This window comes from Miscanthus floridulus, chromosome 12 (genome assembly GCF_019320115.1).
Source record: "Miscanthus floridulus cultivar M001 chromosome 12, ASM1932011v1, whole genome shotgun sequence".
Classification (NCBI taxonomy): Eukaryota; Viridiplantae; Streptophyta; class Magnoliopsida; order Poales; family Poaceae; genus Miscanthus; species Miscanthus floridulus.
The window spans coordinates 22,868,427-22,893,450 of NC_089591.1; the positions used below are offsets into that span (position 1 = coordinate 22,868,427).

The 25,024-nt window shown below is 44.1% G+C and overlaps 1 protein-coding gene across 1 annotated transcript; it reads right to left on the reverse strand.

Annotated features, from left to right (window-relative positions):
- Nucleotides 1-20,784: 20,784 nt before the first annotated feature.
- Nucleotides 20,785-24,685, reverse strand: LOC136497310 (WRKY transcription factor WRKY51-like). The gene is given in 4 exon segments (XM_066493105.1): nucleotides 20,785-23,447; nucleotides 23,539-23,664; nucleotides 23,794-24,257; nucleotides 24,260-24,685. Coding segments are annotated over 4 exon segments (966 nt in total). The 5' UTR covers nucleotides 24,461-24,685; the 3' UTR covers nucleotides 20,785-23,272.
- Between the last annotated feature and the right edge of the window lie 339 nt (nucleotides 24,686-25,024).

The window sequence follows — 25,024 nt, forward strand, 5'->3', positions numbered from 1 at the left end:
CAATCAACATTAAAAACAAATCACCACACTAAAATCCAACAGCCAGGTTCACCCTATAAATACCACCCCAATCCACCTAATGGATCGATCAGCAACCACAACAACAGCCACAATTCTCAACCTTCCCACACTCGAAAATGCCTCCCTATGGCAGAATCTCCTAAGTTATAGGGCCCACATGCACCTGTTACTGTCCGACGACCTTTGACATTTATGCATATGTTTCCATTAACTTAAAAAGATTGTCGGGTGTCCTCGGGGAACCCCGAATCAACCACGATTTCCGAGCAGGATCACGTTACAGAGTCATTACAGTATTACAACATTTATTCAAACATCAATACCAGAGTAAAAACAGCGGAAGTCTTACAATAACATAATTTACAAAACAGTAGTTTCAAACCTCGCAACTAGGTTCGATGTTTATTACAAAACGGAATAGTGGAGTAGCATTATAATATAATACAAAACACACAATGAAAACTGCCCTGCCCAAGGGCCACACATTTACTTCTCATCATCATCACAAGGTACAACTATCATGTAGCACGATCCAAAACATATCTGCTCATGAGGCTCACCTGCAACAAGGGTCAACGAACCCTGAGTACAAAAGTACTCAACAAGACTTAACCGAAATAAAACTGATAGAACTCAGGAATGCCGGCTCATGGGATTCAAGGTATGGCTTTAACAATAATCAAAGTTCTTTTGCGTAAAAAGCTCTTTAACAAAATTCTTTATATAGGAAACTTCATAAAATCATATACAAAGCTGACACGATCCATGTTAAGATCATGAAACTTCATATCCAACACCTTCACAAGCCTTATTCGAGTTCTAGTTATTAGTACTACGATGATGAACAGAGAAGTGAGTCTCCATAACCGAGGAGCAACGATGATTCGAACTGATTAAACCCAACTGGGGATTCTAGACCACACGACATATGCAGGTCCCCGACCTACATATATCAACCTACTCTCGGATCTTATAAGGCAAGAACGAGTCCACGCCACCCGAGAATACAGTACTCCACCAATCTAGCCCATTGCCACGTGGGTACATGCTATTCCCGCCATCTCTCCACTCCCAGTGCACGAGTAGCCATTCTCATAATAGAATTGCCAAGTTCAGGCTTACTAGAGTATGTGGTCAGTACTACAAAGTCTCACCGCACACAGTTCAACAACGGACGTGCCTTAACCGACACAGGCAGAAAGAACCTGCTCACAAGACCTCCATGTCTTGTGGCTCACACACACCGAGTCCACCTGGTCTAGATTTATTACTCCACATTCCCATATCACATGATAACATAAGTTAATCAAATCCCGTTTAAAGTTCACAGGTGACAGGTAATCACCTGACTTTCATCGTTCTACGCATAGCTAAGCATAACTAGGCATATACGAATTTTAAACTAGTAATATGGTAATTATGGAATAACAAGGTGGGTAATGTACCAATTTGACTTGTACTTGACTCCTAATCACTTAATGCAGTAAAAAGAAGCAAAAGCGAAATCAATTTGTAAAATACAAGGTAGGGTTGTATGCATCCGGGGCTTGCCTTCGTTGATGGAAAAGTCCGGTTCCTGCGACGTTTCACAAGTATTCGATCCGACCTCAACAGACGGATTAACCTCCTCAACAACTTGATTAACTACCACGTGTTCACCTTCGTTCACTACACGTAATAACAATGCCATGTTTAACATGATGCGGAATACGAAACATGATGCTCGATGATGGATGCAAAAATTAACAATTTGAATACAACTTTCCTTCGCGGTACAGTTGCAAGTCAAACAACTAAATCTTTTTCGTAACACATACATCAATTGCCAAGGATCATTATCAACTAATGACCCAAGGTCATCACTCAATCCAAAATTTCAAACAAAACCTAAATCATCAAAGGTTACTATTTGCTTTTATGAATTAATTATTTAATTCAAAATTATGAAATAAATCAACTTATTCTAATTGAGCTCAAAATTTTAGTAAATGTTCATTACATGATAACTAAGTGGCAAAACAAATTTCATAATTTTTGGATAAATAAATAAGCCTAGAAAAATCATGGAAATCCATTTATTAATAAATTGAGCAATTTTTATCACATTCAAAAATTACTGAAAAACATTATTTCATATTTTTCTTAAATAATATACATCACAGAGAAGTCACACAAAAAATTTCATAATTTTTGGAGCTCTAAATTAATCTACACAAAAATAACAAATTACATTACTATTCATTCAAATCTGAAAATAGAAAAATCCATTTGAACGCTGAGTCACTGACAACGGGTCCCACCTGTCATCCCTAACCTCACGCGTTTGACCACGACGGTGACGGCGCTGACCGGCGTAAACTCGTCGATGGTGAGTTCAACGGCGACGGCCAAAGTACCAAAATGATCCCCAAGACTAGGCGCATCGATTGACGTCCCTATCAGCACTGATTACGGCCCTATACTAGCTCGTCGTCGGCCATGGCGGACGCGGTGGCACGGCAGTGCTACGCCGGCGACGTGAGACCTGTATAGCTAAAACAGAAGGCCTAGGAAGCATCAGCAGCTCACCCCAAATACGACTGAGTAGAGCACAAGGCCGGAGGAGCAACGGAGAGGTGGGTCGACGTCCTGAGCAAGCACGGTGGAGCAGATCGTCGTCGGTGGTGATGTTTCGGGAGCTGTGGTGGTCAAAATGAGAAATCAATGGGTCATGGAGGACTATAGTTTCGTGGCAAAGCTGAAACAAGACTCAGCAGGGGCAGAGGATCACCGTAACACGCTGGCCACGACGAAGCGCTCGCGATAGGGACACTGCCGGCCACGAGGAAGAAGAGTGTGCACCGCGAGTTTCTGGTGAAGACAAGCCACAAGGACTGGTTTGTTGGACGCGCAAGGAACTAGCGGAGCTAGGACATGCTTTGCTACGATGGCGCGGGTGCTGGTTCAACGGCAAACGCTCAACGGAGTTATGACAACGATGTCGGGAAAACAGAGGAAGGGAAACGGCGAAGAACGGCGACGGCTTAGGCCTTAAGGAGTGGCCAGAAGCACAAGGAAGCCATGCAGGAGCCTTCCCCACGCCAGCGCAAAGCCGAGGACATCCACGCGTGCGTCTGGAAGCGAACTGAAGGTCACCGGCGGTGTAGGTACGGCGGTGAACACTGTTCACAGTATTTACAAGTTTGTCATTCGCCAAAATTCACAAATTACTCTCAAATTTTCATAACAACTAAAAAATCTCATAAAATAAAAGTTGTTCAAAATCAAAAGTTCTACAACTTTGCTTTTATAACCAACTCCTAATTCGGTCTAGATTTTGAAATGAACTTTTGAATTCAAATGGGGAAATTTAACGAATTACGACTTTTTGAATTACTCCAAATTTTACTAAACAACTTGAAAAACTCCAAAAACAAACTTTGCTTAACTTGTCAAGCTCTACACTTTTGCTTTTGGACTCAACCCCAAAATATGCATAGATTTTGAAATGGATTTTCAGGGTAGGATTTAAATGCTGAAAATCAGGGTTTTCACGAAAAATTCAAAATCAAACAAACTTTGAACTTGAGTCAAACAATACAATTCAACACATACCACATGAATATAAACTTGTTTTAGTGTATGCATCTCAAAGTTTTTAATATGACCAATTGCCTTGCAATGCATATGATGATATGGCAGTTTTAGTATTTAAACACCCAGGGTGTTACAATCCTTCCCTCTAAAAGAAATCTCGCTCCGAGATTCAAAGCCATAGAGTAAGTAATGGAAAAGGAAATGTGTCAGTCCAAAAACATCCAGAACTTGTCCATAAAACAGCTGAGGTTCCTTTACAAAACATAATTTGTAGCAACCGAGCTCAACTAACATTACTCTATTCTATATTGACGCTAGAAACTCTGGAAACTTTTCTAACAAGTAATCTTCTGATTCCTAGGTAGCTTTCTCTACTGAATGTTGATTCCATTGTATTTTATAGAACTTGATTGTCCGTCTTTGAGTACCATGATCTTTCTGATCTAACACTCGGATAGGATATTCAGAGTAAGTTAAATCCGGTTCTAGTTCTACTCCTTCAACTTCAACATTTTGTTCAGGCACTCGGAGACACTTTTTCAATTGAGAAATATGGAACACATCATGCACAGCTACGAGATGTTCAGGTAATTTCAAGCGATATGCCACTTTTCCATACCTCTCCAAAATTTGATATGGTCCAATGTATCGGGGTGCCAACTTTCCTTTAACACCAAAATGGTTAACTCCCTTCATTGGTGATACTTTCAGATATACAAAATCTCCTTTGTTAAATACCAATGGTCTCCGTCTTCTATCCGCATAACTCTTTTGGCGGGACTGAGCTATTTTCAAATTACTCTATATTTGCCTAACCTTGTCTTCTATTTCTTTCACAAGGTCAACTCCAAAGAATCTTCTTTCTCCAGGCTCAGACCAACTCAATGATGTTCTGCATCTACGACCATAGAGTGCTTCAAATGGAGCCATTCTAATGCTTTCCTGATAACTATTGTTGTATGAGAACTCGGCCAAAGGTAAGCACTCATCCCACTTATTGGAATAGTTAAGGACACAACACCTTAACATATCTTCAAGTACTTGATTGACTCTTTCAGTCTGTCCATCAGTCTGTGGATGATAAGTTGTACTATACAAAAGTTTGGTACCCAATGAAGAATGCAATTGTTTCCAAAAGTTGGAGACAAACTATGTACCCCTATCTGACACAATAGTCTTGGGTACTCCATGGAGACTCACAATTCACTCTAAATACATCTTGGCATACCGTATAGTGGGATATGTATTCTGGACTGGAAGAAAATGTGCTGATTTGGTTAGTCGATCTACAATAACCCATACTGAATCAAATCCCTTTGATGTCTTGGGTAGACCAACAATAAAATCCATACTTATATCCTCCCATTTCCAAGATGGAATAGGTAATGGTTGTAATTCACCAGCAGACCTCAAATGTATAGCTTTCACCTTTTGACAAGTATCACACTTTGCTATATATCTAGCAATCTCTATTTTCATTTTAGTCCACCAGAATCTTTGCTTCAAGTCCTGGTACATCTTGTTGCTTCCTAGATGGATAGATAACCTAGTAGCATGTGCTTCTTCTAGAATTGACTGACGCAACTCAGGAACCTTTGGTACCACCAGGCGATCCTTGAACCATAACACATCTTCATCATCTATGCTGAAGCATTCTGCTTTTCCATTCTTGACTCTTTCCTTGATATGGGCTATACCCTTGTTTTCCTTCTGAGCAACAATAACTTGACCTCGAATAGTGGCTTCAACAATTATGTTGGTCAAACTACCTTGTTGAATTACTTCTACATTCAACTTCTCCATTTCTTGACATAGCGTCAAACCCATTGTTCTCACTGCTAGATAATTGCAATAACTTTTGTGACTGAGGGCATCTACAACCACATTTGCTTTACCCGGGTGATAATGTACTTCCAAATCATAATCCTTAATCAGTTCTAACCATCTTCTTTGTCGCATGTTCAATTCTGACTGAGTAAAGATATACTTTAAGCTCTTGTGGTCTGTATACATATGGCACGTATTACCAAGCAGGTAATGCCACCAAATCTTCAGAGCATGAACCACAGCTGCTAACTCCAGATCATGAGTCGGATAGTGTTCTTCATGTTGCTTAAGTTGCCTAGACGCATAGGCAATGACTCGACCTTCTTGCATCAACACACATCCAATACCAATACCTAAAGCATCACAATAAATATCAAACGGCTTTTCGATATCAGGTTGGGCTAATACTGGTGCAGTAGTCAATAGTCTTTTCAAGGTTTGGAAAGCCTCTTCACAATCAGATGACCAGACAAACTTAACTTGGTTCTTCAACAATTCAGTTATGGACTTTGATATTTTAGAGAAATCTAGAATAAACCGACGATAATACCCTGCCAATCTCAGAAAACTCCAAACTTAATGAACTGTGGTTGGCGGTTTCCAATCAAGCACATCCTTCATTTTGCCGGGATCAACTGCAACTCCTTCGGCTAACAAGACATGTCCAAGAAATTGCACTTCCTTAAGCCAAAAATCACACTTGCTGAACTTGGCATATAGTTGATGTTCTCTCAAGCGGGTCAGAACAATCCTAAGATGTTCCGCATGTTCTTTCTTATTCTTGGAATATACTAAAATGTCATCAATAAATACCACTACAAACTTGTCTAGCTCAGGCATGAATACTGAGTTCATCAGATACATGAAATGAGCGGGAGCATTTGTCAATCCAAAAGACATTACCAAGTATTCATATAATCCATATCTTGTGGTAAATGCTAGTTTTGGGAATATCTTCAGGCTTTATCTTAATTTGATGATACCCTGATCTCAAATCTATCTTGGAGAAAACTTTGGCTCCAGCTAATTGATCAAAAAGCAAATCTATTCGAGGTAATGGATACTTATTCTTGATGGTCACTTCATTCAACGGACGATAGTCAACACATAACCTTAGGGTCTCATCTTTCTTTTTCACAAAAATTGCTGGACATCCCCAAGGTGAGGAACTAGGTTGGATAAACCCCTTCTCAATCAATTCTTGTAACTGAGTCTTCAACTCGGCCAATTCCTTAGGTGGCATAGCTATTCCAGGTTGCAATTCTATGTTAAACTGGACATCCCTATCAGGTGGTAGACCGGGTAGATCTTCTGGAAACACATCTGGAAATTCACACACTACCGGAATATCTCTAATCTCTTTGACAGCAGTTGCACAAACCTTGCCCACTGATCTTCTTAGGGTTGGAAGTTGGATGAGAAGTTGAGAATTACTATCAGGCAAACTTACTCTTAATGTCCTATTCAAAGCATATATAATAGCCTTATGCTGATACATCCAATTCATTCCCAAGATTACATCTATATCCTGATCCTTAAGGATAATCATGGTAGTGGGAAAAATATGCCCACCCAGGTTTACGGGTACCTGGTATACCATTTCCTTAGTACATAGACGTCCCCCGGGCGACTGTATAAAGAAACTTTCCTTTGTTGCCCCAATTGAAATTTCATGCTTCACGACAAATGTTCTATTGATGAATGAATGCGATGCGCCAGAATCAAAAAGTATAACTGCAGGATGATTGGCAATAGGAAACATACCCATCATCACTGGCTCCCCTTCTGGAATTTCTCTAGCTTGAATATAGAACACCCGTCCTGTCTTCCTCTCATCTTTGCCCTTCTGAGCATTCTGATTGGGGTTCTTGTTTGGTGCCTGACCCTGTTGTTGATTGGCAGGGGCCTTCTGATAATTTTGATTAACCTGTCTAGGATATGGACATTCCCTGAAGAAATGACCAGTCCTTCCACAATTGTAACACGGATAGTTATGACCCTGGGACGTTGGAACATTGCCACCAGGAGCATTGGTTGACTGTAAGTTCGGATAGGTTATAGCAGGACAGACATTTGACTGTTGCCCAGGCTTGAGACTGTGGCGGACTGGTAAGGAGGACTGATTATGATGTACTGGATGATAAATCACCCTCTACCTCTTCTGATTTCCCCCAAAAGATCCGGATGGCATACTCTTTTTCTTTTTGAGCTCCTTATGCGGCCGATACTTTGACTCCGAAGCAATTGCAATATTTATGGCCTCATGGTAAGTGACATTGGTGCAAGTTGTCATCATTGTTTGCAGCTTGGTATTCAAACCTCTCATAAACCACCTCTTCTTCTTGGCATCAGTATTGACATGTTCTGATGCATATTGTGATAGGTGATTAAATCTTCCCACATACTGCATCACAGTTTGATCTCCTTGCTTCAAAGCAAGGAATTCATCTAACTTCATTGCCATCACTCCTTCAGGGATATAATGGGCTCTGAAGGCAGTACGGAACTCAGCCCAAGTTATTGGAATGCCAGCTAGTTGCATAGCCACTAAGTTCGCCCACCAAGCACTTGCTACTCCTCTAAGTTGCTGGGCGGCATACGTAGGTTTTTGATATTCCGTGCATGGAATAAGGTCAAATTTCTGCTCCATGGTTCGAAGCCAGTCATCAGCCTCCAATGGTTCATCTGCCTTGGTGAACACTGGTGGTCTTGTGTCTGTAAAATCAACATATGTAGCCTCCTGTCTGTTATGGTGATGACCACGGTTTCCTTGCATCTGATTCTGATTACTTAGAGCGATCTCATGAAGCAAACGGGAATTTTCAGTCCGTCACATTGACAAGTGCAGTTATAGCATCAGCTAGATTTGTTGGAACTAGTGGCGGATCTGGAATACCATCCTCATCTTGCGAAGTTCTAGGAACATACGAACCCCACGTACTGACGCATCTGCTCATAACAAGCCAAACTTTATTCACAAGTCCTTTATTGAATTGCACAAAAGCTTACTCCAGACACATTACATAGGGTTTACTAATATAAACACCAACCTGTAAGTACTAAAACAAAGATACATAGCTTAACTATAACTAACTATCATACAACTCTACTCTTTTTCGTGATTATTTCAAACTTCAGGCTCGGTATCCATTCCGGAATTATTACCGCCTTCATCATCACTTTCATTGATCATTACTAATTCTTCAGGATCTTCTTCTTCTTCCTCTTCTGATTCATTATCATCGGCAAGGATGACACCGGGGTCCATAGCATCAGCTTGGGGCTCATGATTTGGATTTAGCAGATTACTAAGCCTATGAACTTCCTCATGCAGATAAGTATTATGTTCTTCTAAATCTTCTACATAGAATTCTAGCTCATGAGTTCTAGCTCTAGCTATATTTTCCCTATGCCATGCTTCATTCCTTCCCTCCACCGTACAAACTAACATGCTTTCACAGTTCCTAGTGCGCGGTGGTGAGATGCCTCAATTGACAGTATAGCATCCAAAGCCCTATCTCTAGTAGCTTGTGCTAACTCTATAGAAATCCTCTGTATCTTTGCTTGGGGATCAGGCCTTGAACTGCTACTGCTAGCACCATCGTTTCTAGGGGCAAGTTGGTGACGAGGAACTCCTTTGGGTCCAGTGGACTTACGGGGCGTCATCTTGGCACGAGCCATAATGTAGGAAGCCAATTTAATCCAAGTAAGAGCATTTGATCAAAGTCTAAAGAGCAGCGATAATGGATTATATTACTCAAACCAGTCTCACTACTCAACTCCAGACTAAGAGGTGAAGGAAGTAACGAGTGAATTAATAATGATGCATGAATCGTTCTTACGAACCAAAAACATCAAAGTTTATAATGCACATAAACAACATTTATTTTTATATAGGGCATAGTAATATTACTACTCCACCACACAAAACCTTTTTAATCAAATACGGAATAGGGAGAAAGAAATAAGATAAGTCAGAAGCAATTTGGACCAATTAACAAGTTAAATTTAGTCATCCCAAATCAATTTGAAGTTTTTGTAAAACAATACAACAAAAACCTTGTAACGACCGCTTTGATACCATTCTATGGCAGAACCTCCTAAGTTATAGGGCCCATATGCACCTGTCACTGTCCGACGACCTTTGACATTTATGCATATGTTTCCATTAACTTAAAAAGACTGTCGGGTGTCCTCAGGGGAACCCCGAATCATACACGATTTCCGAGCAGGATCACGTTACAGAGTCATTGCAGTATTACAACATTTATTCAAACATCAATACCAGAGTAAAAACAACAGAAGTCTTACAATAACATAATTTACAAAATAGTAGTTTCAAACCTCGCAACTAGGTTCGATGTTTATTACAAAATGAAATAGTGGAGTGGCATTATAATATAATACAAAACATACAATGAAACTGCCCTGCCCAAGGGCCACACATTTACTTCTCATCATCATCATAAGGTACAACTGTCATGCAGCATGATCCAAAACAGATCTGCTCATGAGGCTCACCTGCAACAAGGGTCAACGAACCCTAAGTACAAAAGTACTCAACAAGACTTAACCGAAATAAAACTGATAGAACTCAGGAATGCCGGCTCATGGGATTCAAGGTATGGCTTTAACAATAATCAAAGTTCTTTTGCGTAAAAAGCTCTTTAACAAAATTCTTTATATAGGAAACTTCATAAAATCATATACAAAGCTGACACGATCCATGTTGAGATCATGAAACTTCATATCCAACACCTTCACAAGCCTTATTCGAGTTCCAGTTATTAGTACTACGATGATGAACAGAGAAGTGAGTCTCCATAACCGAGGAGCAACGATGATTCGAACCGATTAAACCCAGCTGGGGATTCCAGACCACACGACATATGTAGGTCCCCGACCTACATATATCAACCTACTCTTGGATCCTCTAAGGGAAGAACGGGTCCGCGCCACCCGAGAATACAGTACTCCACCAATCCAGCCCATTGCCACGTGGGTACACGCTATTCCCGCCATCTCTCCACTCCCAGTGCGCGAGTAGCCATTCTCGTAATAGAATTGCCAAGTTCAGGCTTACCAGAGTATGTGGTTAGTACTACAAAGTCTCACCGCACACAGTTCAACAACGGACGTGCCTTAACCGACACAGGCAGAAAGAACCTGCTCACAAGACCTCCATGTCTTGTGGCTCACACACACCGAGTCCGCCCGGTCTAGATTTATTACTCCACATTTCCATATCACATGATAACATAAGTTAATCAAATCCCGTTTAAAGTTCGCAGGTGACAGGTAATCACCTGACTTTCATCGTTCTACGCATAGCTAAGCATAACTAGGCATATACGAATTTAAAACTGGTAATATGGTAATTATGGAATAACAAGGTGGGTAATGTACCAATTTGACTTGTACTTGACTCCTAATCACTTAATGCAGTAAAAAGAAGCAAAAGCGAAATTAATTTGTAAAATACAAGGTAGGGTTGTATGCATCCGGGGCTTGCCTTCGTTGACGGAAAAGTCCGGTTCCTGCGACGTTTCACAAGTATTCGATCCGACCTCAACAGACGGATTAACCTCCTCAACAACTTGATTAACTACCACGTGTTCACCTTCGTTCACTGCACGTAATAACAATGCCATGTTTAACATGATGCGGAATACGAAACATGATGCTCGATGATGGATGCAAAAATTAACAATTTGAATACAACTTTCCTTCGCGGTACAGTGCAAGTCAAACTAACAAATCTTTTTCAACACCCAACATCAATTGCCAAGGATCATTATCAACTAATCACCCAAGGACATCACTCAATCAAAATTCAAACAAAACCTAATCATTAAAGGTTACATTTGCTTTTATGAATTAATTATTTAATTCAAAATTATGAAATAAATCAACTTATTCTAATTGAGCTCAAAATTTTAGTAAATGTTCATTACATGATAACTAAGTGGCAAAACAAATTTCATAATTTTTGGATAAATAAATAAGCCTAGAAAAATCATGGAAATCCATTTATTAATAAATTGAGCAATTTTTATCACATTCAAAAATTACTGAAAAACATTATTTCATATTTTTCTTAAATAATATACATCACAGAGAAGTCACACAAAAATTTTCATAATTTTTGGAGCTCTAAATAAATCTACACAAAAATAACAAATTACATCACTATTCATTCAAATCTGAAAATAGAAAAATCCATTTGAACGCTGAGTCACTGACAACGGGTCCCACCTGTCATCCCTAACCTCGCGCGTTTGACCACGACGGTGACGGCGCTGACCGCGTAAACTCATCGACGGTGAGTCCAACGGCGATGGCCAAAGTACCAAAATGATCACCAAGACTAGGCGCATCGATTGACGTCCCTATCAGCACTGATTACGGCCCTATACTAGCTCGTCGTCGGCCATGGCGGACGCGGTGGCACGGCAGCGCTACGCCGGCGACGTGAGACCTGTACAGCTTAAACAGAAGGCCTAGGAAGCATCAGCAGCTCACCCCAAACGACTGAGTAGAGCACAAGGCCGGAGGAGCAACAGAGGTGGGTTCGACGTCCCGAGCAAGCACGGCGGAGCAGATCGTCGTCGGTGGTGATGTTCCGAGAGCTGTGGTGGTCAAAATGAGAAATCAATGGGTCATGGAGGACTATAGCATCGTGGCGAAGCTGAAACAAGACTCAGCAGGGGCAGAGGATCACCGTAACACACTGGCCACGGCGAAGCGCTCGCGACGGGGACGCTGCTGGCCGCGAGGAAGAAGAGCACGCACCGTGAGTTTCCGATGAAGACAAGCCACAAGGAATGGTTTGCTGGACACGCAAGGAACTAGCGGAGTTGGGACACGCTTTGCTGTGATGGCATGGGCACTGGTTCGACGGCAAACGCTCAACAGAGTTATGACAACGGCGCCGGAGAAAACAGAGGAAGGGAAACAGCGAAGAACGGCGATGGCTTAGGCCTTAAGGAGCGGCCAGAAGCGCAAGGAAGCCACGCAGGAGCCTTTCCCATGCCAGCACAAAGCCGAGGACAGTACACGCGCGTGTCTGGAAGCGAACCGAAGGTCGCCGGCGGTGAACACTGTTCACTAGTATTTACAAGTTTGTCATTCACCAAAATTCACAAATTACTCTCAAATTTTCATAACAACTAAAAAATCTCATAAAACAAAAGTTGTTCAAAATCAAAAGTTCTACAACTTTGCTTTTATAATCAACTCCTAATTCGGTCTAGATTTTGAAATGAACTTTTGAATTCAAATGGGGAAATTTAACGAATTACGCCTTTTTGAATTACTCCAAATTTTACTAAACAAGTTGAAAAACTCCAAAAACAAACTTTGCTTAACTTGTCAAGCTCTACACTTTTGCTTTTGGACTCAACCCCAAAATATGCATAGATTTTGAAATGGATTTTCAGGGTAGGATTTAAATGCTGAAAATCAGGGTTTTCACGAAAAATTCAAAATCAAACAAACTTTGAACTTGAGTCAAACAATACAATTCAACACATACCACATGAATATAAACTTGTTTTAGTGTATGCATCTCAAAGTTTTTAATATGACCAATTGCCTTGCAATGCATATGATGATAGGCAGTTTTAGTATTTAAACACCCGGGGTGTTACACTCCCAAACCTCCAAGCCCTCGCAAGAGAAAAACCCCGCCTAAAAAACCACCAGACCCCACCCTCGACAATCCAAACGAGAGTACCACAAGAACAAACATAATGCTAGGGACAGCTAGAACAATCTCATTCGTGAGCCCAACCAACGTAGTCCCAAAGCCTAGAGCACTCAGGAGATATCGCAAGAAAAAACATAACATCCCCCCGAGTGCTCCCTTATCGCTAATCTCGAGCCCCTAGAGCGAAGGGATCGCCAACACCTCCTACTGGAAGCTAGTGCGCGCCAGCCAACACCTCTGCTCAACTATGCGAGCCCCGAGGATCACATATATCTAGCAACCCTTGGGCGAAGGTTCAGCAGAAGCAAAGTCAACAAGGACTATGGCGCTGTCCACCAATAACTCAAGAGGAGGGGTTTCAATCCCACCCTCCTACAAGTGGGCAATCAGTCGCACGCCAAAGAAGCTTCGCTAAGAACAATAACATGATGGCGCTCTAGGAGAAACTCGCGCTCAAAGCGGCGCAGAGCCTCGCGGGGTCCAAGCTCCACAAGAGGGAAACCTATGACCCCTGCGGCCAACCAAGACAGTATCAACTGGTACCTCCATCACCAAGGTGACAACAAATCACCAAGGGCTCACCAAGGTTCATCATCAATCGGTGGGTAGCAGCGAAACTGTCGCATCATCTTCCACGAACATGCCAATCGAGCCTCGCCTAAAACAAAAGGGGGTGTCGCTGTGCGTCAAGTTTCAGAAAATGAAAAAATAGCGAGCCTTGCCTAAAACAAAAGGGGGCGTCGCTGCGCGTCAAGTTTAAGAAAACGAAAAAACAGTGAGCCTCGTCTAAAAGAAAGAAGGTGTCCCTGCGCGTCAAAGTTTTAGAAAACAAAAAAACAGCGAGCCTCACCTAAAAGAAAAAGGGGCATCGCTGTGCGTCAAGTTTCAGAAAACAAAAAAGCAATGAGCCTCGCCTAAAAGAAAAGGGGGCGTCGCTGTGCATCAAGTTTTAGAAAATAAAAAACAGCGAGCCTCGCCTAAAAAAAGGGGGGACGTCGCTGCGTGTCAAGTTTTAGAAAACAAAAAACAGCGAGCCTCGCCTAAAAAAGAAAAGGAGGCGTCAATTAAACAACACCAAATAATGTTTACAACAAAATCGATAACAAAATCACACCACAGGCATCCTGACTCATCAATTAAATAGCACCAAATAATGTTTACAACAACTAAAACCCTAGATGGGGCTCCCAACAACACAGTCAAAATTACAATAAGTACAACAACAATTGTTACATCGATAAAAACAGACTTCAAATTGACCCTCAGCGCTGGAACTCCCAGACATCGGGAGCATCCTCTTCAAAACACACCTCACATGCCACCTCCCTCACCATCTCCATAACTATATTTTCAAGCACACTCTCAACCAGTTCATCTACTACACCATCCATAAACTCAGCTACATCATCCACAACCACCTGCAAATCCACACCCCCGCCTAACCCCTCAACCATTACAATTGGCCCCCAAAGAACAGGTGCCGCAGGAACCAAAGGAAAATCACCTTCCAAAACCCTTGCGCGGTACATACACCGATTGTTCACACTCATCAAGCTCCAACGACTCTGGCAAAGGCACCTTCAACTCTCCCTCGGCATCGAGACTCAGGCGTCCTCACCCAAAAATAAAGTCCATAGCATCCTCATCATCAACATCATCCAACACCCCCGAAGTAGACCTTGAACCAAAAAGCAAGCTCTCGGACTAACAGATTCATAAGGTCCGCATTCTGCCAAACCCTACTCACCTCCTAATTTTTCTTATCATATAAAGCAAGCTTTGCCCACCAAAAACAATCGAACGACAATGAGGGAAACTTAGACTTCGCACACGCCCATGACACGCCAGAAATAAATGTATCCTGATAATTTAACATCAGGGGAAAAACATCCAACACTTCACGTGCAGGCCCCGTAGGAACCTACGTAATGAAGGTAACAGTCAATCACCAACCAAAAATAGACCCCCGCAGGGAGGCAAATCAGTTGTTTTCCAAAAAGTACCGCCATCCTAACTACGATGCACACACGCGTCAAACCTACCCTATAGTATCAACATCCATGGCTTCTGTGGCTTGGCGCTCCATCAACTCGTGCTTCCTTGGTCCCAAGTCCCGCTTCAACACTTTCGCGACCAATCCCCAACAGCGATCTCGCTGGTGGACTGTCTCGCCAACAGTAGATGCCCCTGCCTCACCAGTTCCGACAGCATAGGTCGGAGCATCCTAGGGCTATGTTAGCTAACAAAATAAACAAAATCATAAGCAACATAAAAAAAGGGGGGAAAGGAAGGGAAAAAATAAGACTAAAGCCCCAACATACCTCGTGAGTGCCAGCCACCACCTCATCAAAGGCCAAAGCCCGACCCTTGCCCTCTATCCAAAACTTTGTCAACAAGCGTGCAACAACATTCTTGCAAAGCCGATCATTAGCAGCACCCCGCACATCCTCTAGACTAGGAAAGTTATGGTTAACCCGCCCAAGCCTCTTCAAATGATCACATCCAGTGGCCTGAAACACCTCACAACGTCGAGGGTAGCCCCATAAGCCCCAAAATCAGCAACATTTTCTAATAGTTGAGAAAACTGGCCAAGCTTCACCTGAAGCCACGCTAAAAATGCAGCAAGATCCGCTTTGGGTAACACACCGCTTGACTCCATGTCACCCTTAACAAAAGCAGTATCGATGGCAACCTTCGCCTCCTGCATACAAGCAAGCAAGGTGGCATGCGAGTCTTCCAACTTTTTAGCGTTCTCCTTCGCCAACTCCTCAACTTTCTTGCGAAAATCCTCAGCCTTCCTTAGATCCTCGTCCTTTCTTTTTAGCTCTGTGTTAAGATCAACATTACGACTCAAACATGCCTCTGCATCTTCAACCAAAGCTTTATTCCTCACAATCGAGGCCTCAAGCGACCCAACTTGCCTAGACAGCTCCTTGTTTCTAGCCTTTAGGTCAACCTTCTCCTTCTCCAATGAAGCAACTCGCTCTTTTAGCTTAGTCTCAACATAACCATGGCGCCGATGCGTAGCTCGAGCAAGCATAATGGCCCTAACCCCAGCCACCTTGACGTCCTTAGTCAAATGATCCACTGACTCATGGGACATAAAAAACTTTGCCTCCGGCATGCAAATCCGGTGATAGGTCCCCTCCAAGAACCAATGCTCCTCTTCAGTCCCTAATAAGATGGCAATCACGGAGGTTAGGGCTGATGAAAAGGTCAATCTTAGGCTCATCAGCACCATAGGAGACAGTGAAATGCCTCAAACCACTATAGGCTAGCCTCGCTAAGAGCATGCTTTCCCATACCAGCTCTAGGCTCATCTTTGTCGGTAGCAACCTCGTGTCCCTCCCGCATGATATGCATGCAGCGACGACGAGGCATCGACCCAAATCCGGTCGGGCTAGACTCAACTTCCCTCCCCTCATTAGCTCCACCACCCTAAAACCCGAGCTCCTCAGAACTAACAGTCCGAGGGTTACCTGATTCGTTGTGCCCCTCGTTGTCTTCATCACCGCTCGCGCTAGACTCAGTACTACTGCTAGAGGAACTGGACCCATCAATCTTCACCTCCTTAGAGCCCTCACTTCCCTCTTTCTCCTCACCATCATCACCATCGTCAATCCGAGATCACTTGCAAAATAGGTAGATGGGAAATACTTGGCATTTTATGGCCAGGTAGAGCCCCCCCAACCATGCTCGGTTGTGGCACCAATGAAATCGTAGCCATCGGCCTTGCTGTCACCACAGACGAGGCAGTAGACGAAGCAGCAACCTTTGCCGTGGCAACACGATCAACATTAGATCCCCCAGCGCGCCCACAACCACGCCCACTTCGCTTAGACGTACACATGAGATTGACACTAGCCCGGGCTCTCTTTCTTTTCTTGCCAACCTCAGCATCGTTCAGCTCCACAGATGACCAATCTAGGTAAATCAACCCAAGCAAGTCGAAGCACCGATTAACACGATGACGATCGGCCAAGGCAATCTTTATCGCCTTATTCTCAGCAGTCTCAAAAGCCCCGATGAGTTCCTCCACAACCTCCGCAAACCTTCTTATACATGACCTTAACCCCAGCAGTTGGGGTGTCACTCTTCCGAAGCACCTTCGACCAAGCCTGCTTGACATTCAAGCGAAGACCCTTCAAACCACGCGCCCGATACTTCTCATTATCCTTTACCGCAAACCACGATTGATTAGCCCTCAAAGGCAAAACCTTCGCACAAACAAACTCCTCAACCAAGTCACGCGCACAATGATGACGCGATAAAGTCCTAAGCGCATCCACAGCGGTGGCACAACCATCAGTCATGATACCCTCCATAGTCACACTGCAAGCCTCAATAGCTTCCCACAAAGGCTAGGCTCACCTTCCATCCTAATATAGAACCAATTTTTGGTCCAAGGCGAAGCCCACTTGTTCTTCTGAGCTTGAATAGGAACTTTCGCACCATGATGATAGACAAAGGTATAAACACCAGACTGTAAATGCATAGGATTTCCATCAATAGTCACCTTCCGAGGCTGAGGATGGACCCAGTGAAGTCGGACAAAGCCCTCTAGATCTGGCTCAACACCTTGAGATTTACAGCCCCAAACATAGATACTGAGCTTCACAAAACTAGAGGGGTTCAACTAATGAAACTTAAGGTTAAATCTTTTTAGCACGCCAACAACAAGAGGGTGCGACGAAAACCTTAAACTAGCTAAGAAGAACTCCTTATAAACAACAACCTCGTCATCATGAAGATCGGGAACAACCTCTCCCTCAAACGACCTCGCAAGATCTCGAGCGAACCAACCAGCCTTCACGAACTCGTCCAAGTTGCTCAAAGTAACCCTTGACAAACAGAAATAAAGCTCAACAACATCCAAAGCATCCGAAGCAGAGTCAGCGACATCTAAACTGTCAACAGGCTTCACATTTTTCTTCACGCGAGCCATCAATCTACAAAACACGCCAGCAGACACTTTAGTACAAACAAAACTCAAAAGACAACAAGTACAAGCGACCAAGCAAGTACCTCAACAAGCGCGACGAGGCAGATGAAGCCAGCAAAAGCATAAACCCTCGAAAAAAGAGCAAACCTCGCAACAATCGAACCTTCGCTCGACAAGCTCAATAACAACAACCAGCCAGCAAATAGAGGGTGCAACAATGAAAAACCCTAACCTACTGAAACTATTTATAGGCACTAAGAACCCGCACCTAAGGAAAGAAACCAGCGCACATCCCGGAGATCCATGAACCACTCCCCGAGAAAAACACGAACAGAAAACACTCAACAATCCCACGTCCATCCAACTCCACACTGGCCCCATTCACCCAAATCAATCAAAGGCCCAGCTCCTGTCAAGCACTATAGGGGCGTCGCTGGACTAGGGCCGCAAACTAGGTACCCACGCGTGCCTCCCTCCCCAAGTTTTAAACATGGCTTCGACATATCACGCTGGACCCAACCCTCGAGGGGCTGCTGTTGGGGGAGGTACCTCCAACACCACTCCTCCCCTAACCCTTGACCTGGCGCTGGCTCAACTAACCCGCCCTCGTCTTGGCACCACCCCAGCGACGAGGGTGCCCTTGATCGGCTTTTCTTCATCTGTGTGTTCAGGGGGCACAATCGAAGGTCAGCTGCGTCGGAGGAGTGTGCCAAGAAGGTCGCAAGACGGTGACGGCAAACAAACCCTCGCTGGGGGCGCGCGAAGGTCGTTACCTACCGCGGGGAGGAACCGTCCCGTCAGCAATTGGACCCGAGAGTGGTTAGCAGAGGAAAGGAGATTACCACCGTACCGCTGGCTCTTGTATTGCATTTACCGGCTTGGGTCTAACCCTAATGTAATTCCAGCGCGTCTCCAGATATGGCCTATCCGGGTATGGCCTATAAATGCCCGGAGCGCTCGTATAAGGTCGAATTTTTCCGAACAAATTAATGGACATTTAGTCTGCACTTTTCGATCTCCTTGTTTTCCTGTATGCTCACTTATCTCTTCACCACAGTCTAGTCACTCACCTGTGGAAAACCCTCGGCCTCTCCCCCGTGTCCCTCAGCGAGGGCGAGAGGCTAGGAGGGACTCCACACCAAATTTGTCATGTTTTGATAGTTGGAGGGTGTCTGTTACCCGGTTTTATAGTTGAATGTTGAAAATCGAACTTCAATACAAGTTCAAGGTTGAAAATGTATTTTACCAAAAAAAAAAGATAGAAGAAAGCAAGTGGAAAGCGTCAGTATGCCAAGTTCCCCTCGAGCGATCATTGTGGGCACGAGGGCCAGCGTCACATGCGAAGTTTGGGAGTTGAAAACCATGGACCCGGGCTAGTCAAACACGTTACATGTAGCACATGACGCATATTCTTGTCACACTACATAAAGAATTATTTTATCTATATCTATCTATATATATATAAAACTTTAAATTTGTGTTCATTTCACTGTTATAAATTTGTGTTCATTTCACTGTTTATCCGGGACTCCCCAAGACTCACATCACTGTGGATGAGCAGTATCGGGTACCACCTCCGCTATGCACAGTACCAACCCGATAAGAAAACAGTATAAACCCGATACAGAACAGTATATGCCCGTTGTGGAACAGTGCACACCCGTTCCATCTTTTTTTCTCCCTTTTTTTTCCCACGCGAAGCGTGGGCTAAGGATGGCAACGGGTCGGGTTCGGATCGGGTGGAGTCTCCGTGCACCCAAAACCGAAACCCGAAATCGAAACCCGAATCCGCCCCGAAAACCGATTCGAGTGGAAATCATCACCAAAACCAAACCCGCGGATACCCGAAACCCGAACAGATACCCGAAACCCGAATGGATACCCCAAACCCACGGATATATATACACATATTCACATGTATAAATAAGAGGCAACAAATAATAAATATTTTCATGAGTCAACTTTAAATAAATTTAATAATCTAAGTAAACAAATTATTATTAGTATATTATAAAACATGAGTTTTAATTCCAAATGATTTATTTCGGATATCTATTGGATATCCACGGGTAGAAAACCAAACCCGAAACCGAACCCGACTGGTTTCGGGGCCCCGAACCCGAAAACCGTGGGTGAAAAACCATCCCCAAACCTGAACCCGCAGAACCCGAAACCCGCGGATATCCGCCCCAAACCCGATCCGTTGCCATCCTTAGCGTGGGCACTCACGCTAGTTTCATTTCATTTGGCGTGATAGCCTAGTGACGGACTCAGGTGAGGACATACTCACATGTACAGTAGGATAATGCATAGTAGGATAGTTGAGAGAGAGCCCTTTTAGAGGGGCTTATTCTATCTCTGGCTCCTCCACTATAGCAATACTGAGGCGGAGCCGAGAGAAGCTCTAAATGTGGTGCTTCTTCGACTCTTCTCTTTGGTTTCTTTTCGGAGGAACTAGAGCCGTTTTTCTTCCAACCATAATAAAAAAAACAGTGTCGCTATATTGGGAGCCATAGCTCGAGCATCAGGCGGAGCCCGGAGAAACCCCAAATATGGTGCTTCTCTAGTTCCTCCTCTTTTTGGTTTATTTTTGAGGAGCCAGAACCGTTTTTCTCCACGGTACAATAATATAATACATGCCGTAGCGAAGAGATTACTGCACGTGCACATAGCTCAGATGTTGGATCTGCATCTGAATAGTTCACTTGATATTTTGAGATGGAATTGTGTGTACTAGTAGTCTTCTAGATAAACGGAAAACACACACACTAGTGTAGTCTATCCATCTCTATAACCACTCTTTTTCATCGAAAAAGTAATTTATCTGCATGGCCCAACAAAGAGCAGAAAAATACGCGACCGCGGCACAAAGAGCAGAAAATCGACGCGACCGCAGACCCATGGTGCCCTGGTGCCTAAGAGCAAGTCCAATAATAAAACTAAATATTTTGCTACAAGCAGTGGTGACTCCAAAATTAAGTAAGGTCCGAGCTGACCATATATCATATCATACACGAAACACTTGAGCACAAAAGATAACTAAATATTTAACAGATTGATATAGGACCTTTGTAGGATCGAGTTGCCAATCAAAATGCCTCGTAGATCTCGTTACCTGATTACTCAAAACACATATAAGCATTATGGTCCCGTTCGGCTTACCTTATATTCGGCTTGTTCGACTTCTTTTTTTAGCGGGAACAATGTTTTTCTCTCACAACAATTCAACCAGAACAATATTTTTCAGCCAAAATTCTGCCAGCCGAACGGGGCCTATATGGGTTGGAGTCAGCCCACCCAGCGCGAGGTCCTAGATCCGCCCGTATTTATAAGTCAAGATACCCCTATATTACTCCCTCTATTCATGAAAGAATTAATTTCTAGTCGTAAAATTTGTCTCCAAAAGAATCAATTTCTAGATGTAGACAGTTCACCGATCCATATTAATTTTTCTTGTAGTTTGGGTCATATTTAACACATGGTGCTTTTAATTGTCCTTTTCGCGTAGCTATTGAATACTCCAAACGACAATATTCAATTAGAATTGTAACCGGAGAGTTATTAAGGTTCAGCAGTTTAACGAGGGGCAACATGGTCTTCTATCTTGTTTGCTAATCTGTCCTAAAGTTGCTAAGAATTCATTTTTTTAGGGACAGAGGGAGTACTTCGATCACCAAAGAAATTTAATTCTAGATACTTTTTTCTGTTGAAGTATCTAAAATTTAACTAAATAATAAATAAAAATATTAATGTTCATGACACTAATGAAATAGATTTACTAAAAATACATCTCATGATAAATCTTATGATAGTTATTTAATATTATAATTATAAATATAAATATTTTTATATTCAAATAGTTGTTGAACAGTATTAATTAGAACTAAGGGACATGTTCGGCTCGCTTGTCTCAGTTTATTATCTCTCACAGAACATTATTAAATCAGCCAAAGTCAGTCGAAACAAGTACACAGAAAAAAAAAAAGTATCAGCCGAACGGGCTAAATATTCTTTCGCTGGACCGGAGGGAATAAGAGCCAATCTAGTCCATCCGATCAAGCAGCAAGGCAGGCCGGCCCCTCGCCATTCAACCACGCCAGCCAAGACGCGATTAGCAGTTTGATCCCGGACGCGACACCCACCGCCACCGCCGTGTGGACGTAGCCCCGCCGCACACCCACCGCGCAAATGGGCAATGGCAACGGCGCCTAGGCTGACACGAGTCAACGGCGGCAGCACCCGTCCACGTCCTCCGTCTGTGTGTCCCCACTCGCACTCGGCCCTCCCCGTCGGGAGTCGGGACCAAAGACAGAAGGAGTAGCAGCAGTCCGTTGTTCAACCGCTGGGCCCCACCGGCTTTTGACTCCTCTCCCCGCCCGCCGCACCGGGCGGACTCCAAATCCGGCGGAATTGAGAATTCAAATATTCAATCCGGCTCTGGAATCACCTAGGCCCGGGCAAAATTCCGACCAACGACACCAGCTTTCCTTCGGATGCTTTTGTTTGCTAAAAACAATAGTAATAATACGAGCATTACCTTTTTCTTTTTTTTCCTTCTCCAAGTATGATGCTAAGGCCACGTTTAGTTTAAAAAAATTTTCCTAAAAAATACAACAGTAGTTATTACATCGAATCTTGCGATACGTATATGGAGCATTAAATATAGATGAAAAAAAAACTAATTGCACAGTTTAGTTGAAAATCGCAAGACGAACGTTTTGAGCCTAATTAGTCTATGATTGAATATTAATTGCCAAATAAAAACAAAAGTGCTACCGTAGCTAAATTCTCAAATTTCGCCCAACTAAACAAGGCCTAACACTTTCCTTATCCTTTCACAAACTGCTAATGCGAACGATCGGAAAACGAAGCTGCTAAAATGCAGCATATTCGGTTGGCTGGTTCGCATCGTTGCTGGTTCGTAAAGAAGTATTGCTGGATGACTTGTGTATGAGAAAAATACTATTTTGACTGAAAATTTATTATCGTTTACAATAAGCCATAGTCAAGCGAACATGCTGATGAACTGGTATAAACTAAAGATGATTGTCCTATTTATTTGGTTGATAAACTTAAAGTACCGTTGGCTATTTTGTTTTTTAAAAAAAATATTTATTGACTTAAAAAAGTACGATTTAAACGAACCGGACAGATGACGACAGCTACTGGTAATTGGCAGGACAGAGCAGGAAACCAAATTAATGGTTGGGCAGCTCCGGCAGCGGGGCGAGCGGCGGCGGAGGGTCCTGCGCAGCGGGGCTGTGATGGTGCTCGCCCTCGTAGGTGACGATGAGCATCGACGGGTCGGCGGCGTCGCGCTCCACATGCTTCCGGGCGAGGCAGCCGCGCACCGTGCTGCACTTGTAGTAGCCGCTGCAAATGCAAATGCAATGCCCACAACTGGATTAGCGGCTGCAATCGGACTGGATTCGCGCAGGAATTAGCAGTAGCATCGTCAACTCACCGTGGATAGGGCGACCCCTTGATTGGCTTCTGCCCGTACTTGCGCCACGAGTACTCGTCGGCGGCGATGTCCGCCATCTTGGGGCTGATCGCCGGCACGCGGATCGTGCACTTCAAGCGGTGCTTCCTGCACATGCACCACCACATCCATTCCATAATCCAATCAGGTTGGAGGAGCTCGATTCTTTCAACTCAACAGAGAAACAAGCCACCACAAGTAAAAGTAGCAGCGATCCACAAGAGAAGAGATACAGACCTGCGCTTCGAGCAGTGGCAGCGCCCGCCGTTGGCCCCGTACTTGCCGCCGGCGACGTTCTCCGAGTGCGCGTGGTCGTGGCACTTGCGCTTCTGCGCGGCGCCGCCGGAATACGACGACAGCGGCGGCTTCCCGCAGCTGGCCGGCGGGAGCACGAGGGACGACGAACCTCCCCCGCGCCCGTTCGACACGCTCGCGTCCCCGGTCGTCACCGACGACAGGAACGACGAGCTCGCGCCGGACAAGCTGAACCCGGAGTCCTGGCTGTACCCGCCGGGCACCGACTTGGTGAAGTCCAGCATCACAGGCGCCGGCCTCGACCGCGCGGACTCGGGGGCGGCCGGGCCCTGCGACTGTGCCACCACGGGGCCGCGCCGGAACCGCGCGTGCCCCGTGCGGTTCAGGATGGAGATCACCTTCTTGAACTTGGACACCGTCATGTTCGTGATCTCCCGGCAGTCAACCGCTGCTGCTGCTGTATCTGCTCCAGCTGCTGACGCTGCGGCCCCTCTGCCGCCGGTGAGGACGACGACCGCTCCCCGGTGCCGGGCTGGGAGAGCTGCAAGATGAGGTGCTCCATCCCGCGCAGTCCCGCCGCGGCGGCGTCCTGGATGGCCACCTGCTCGTCCACCCGCCCGTACCCACCCATCAGGTCGAGGGTCATCATCAGCGCCGCAGTTGCCCTCCAGCGACGCTGGCCGGAGTGTTGGCCACCACCACGCCGGACAGGAGGACGGGAAGGAGAAAAGCAAGTGGGGGAGAAATGAACCGAGGGGGATTATAAAACGGTGCTAGGCGGTGACTGGCTGTCGCAGGTGGCAGGGCCTGGGTAAACTGGCAATGGTCAAACGAGGTCTGGATCACATGGTCTCGAGCAAGTGCTTACCCAGTTTTGTGGGCATTGCAATTGCAGTGGCTAATCCAGTTGCTGTGGGCATTGCATTTAAAGGGCGGGTCTTGTTTGATGCATATTCATTTAAAGGGCGGGTCTTGTTTAAAGGGCTCCGTTAGTTTAGCTTAAAAAAATAAATCGAAACACGATTTAGCTAATTTGTTGTGAGAGAAAAATATTAGTCTCATTAAAAAAACAAGCTAAAAAAAAGATTACAAGAGAAACGATTCATCTCAATCCACATGTGTTGAAGCCCTATTCATTTAAATTTATTAGCAGTACTTTTTTAATGAAAAAAACAGTATTTTTCTCTCAAAATAAATCAGGAACAGCGACAAC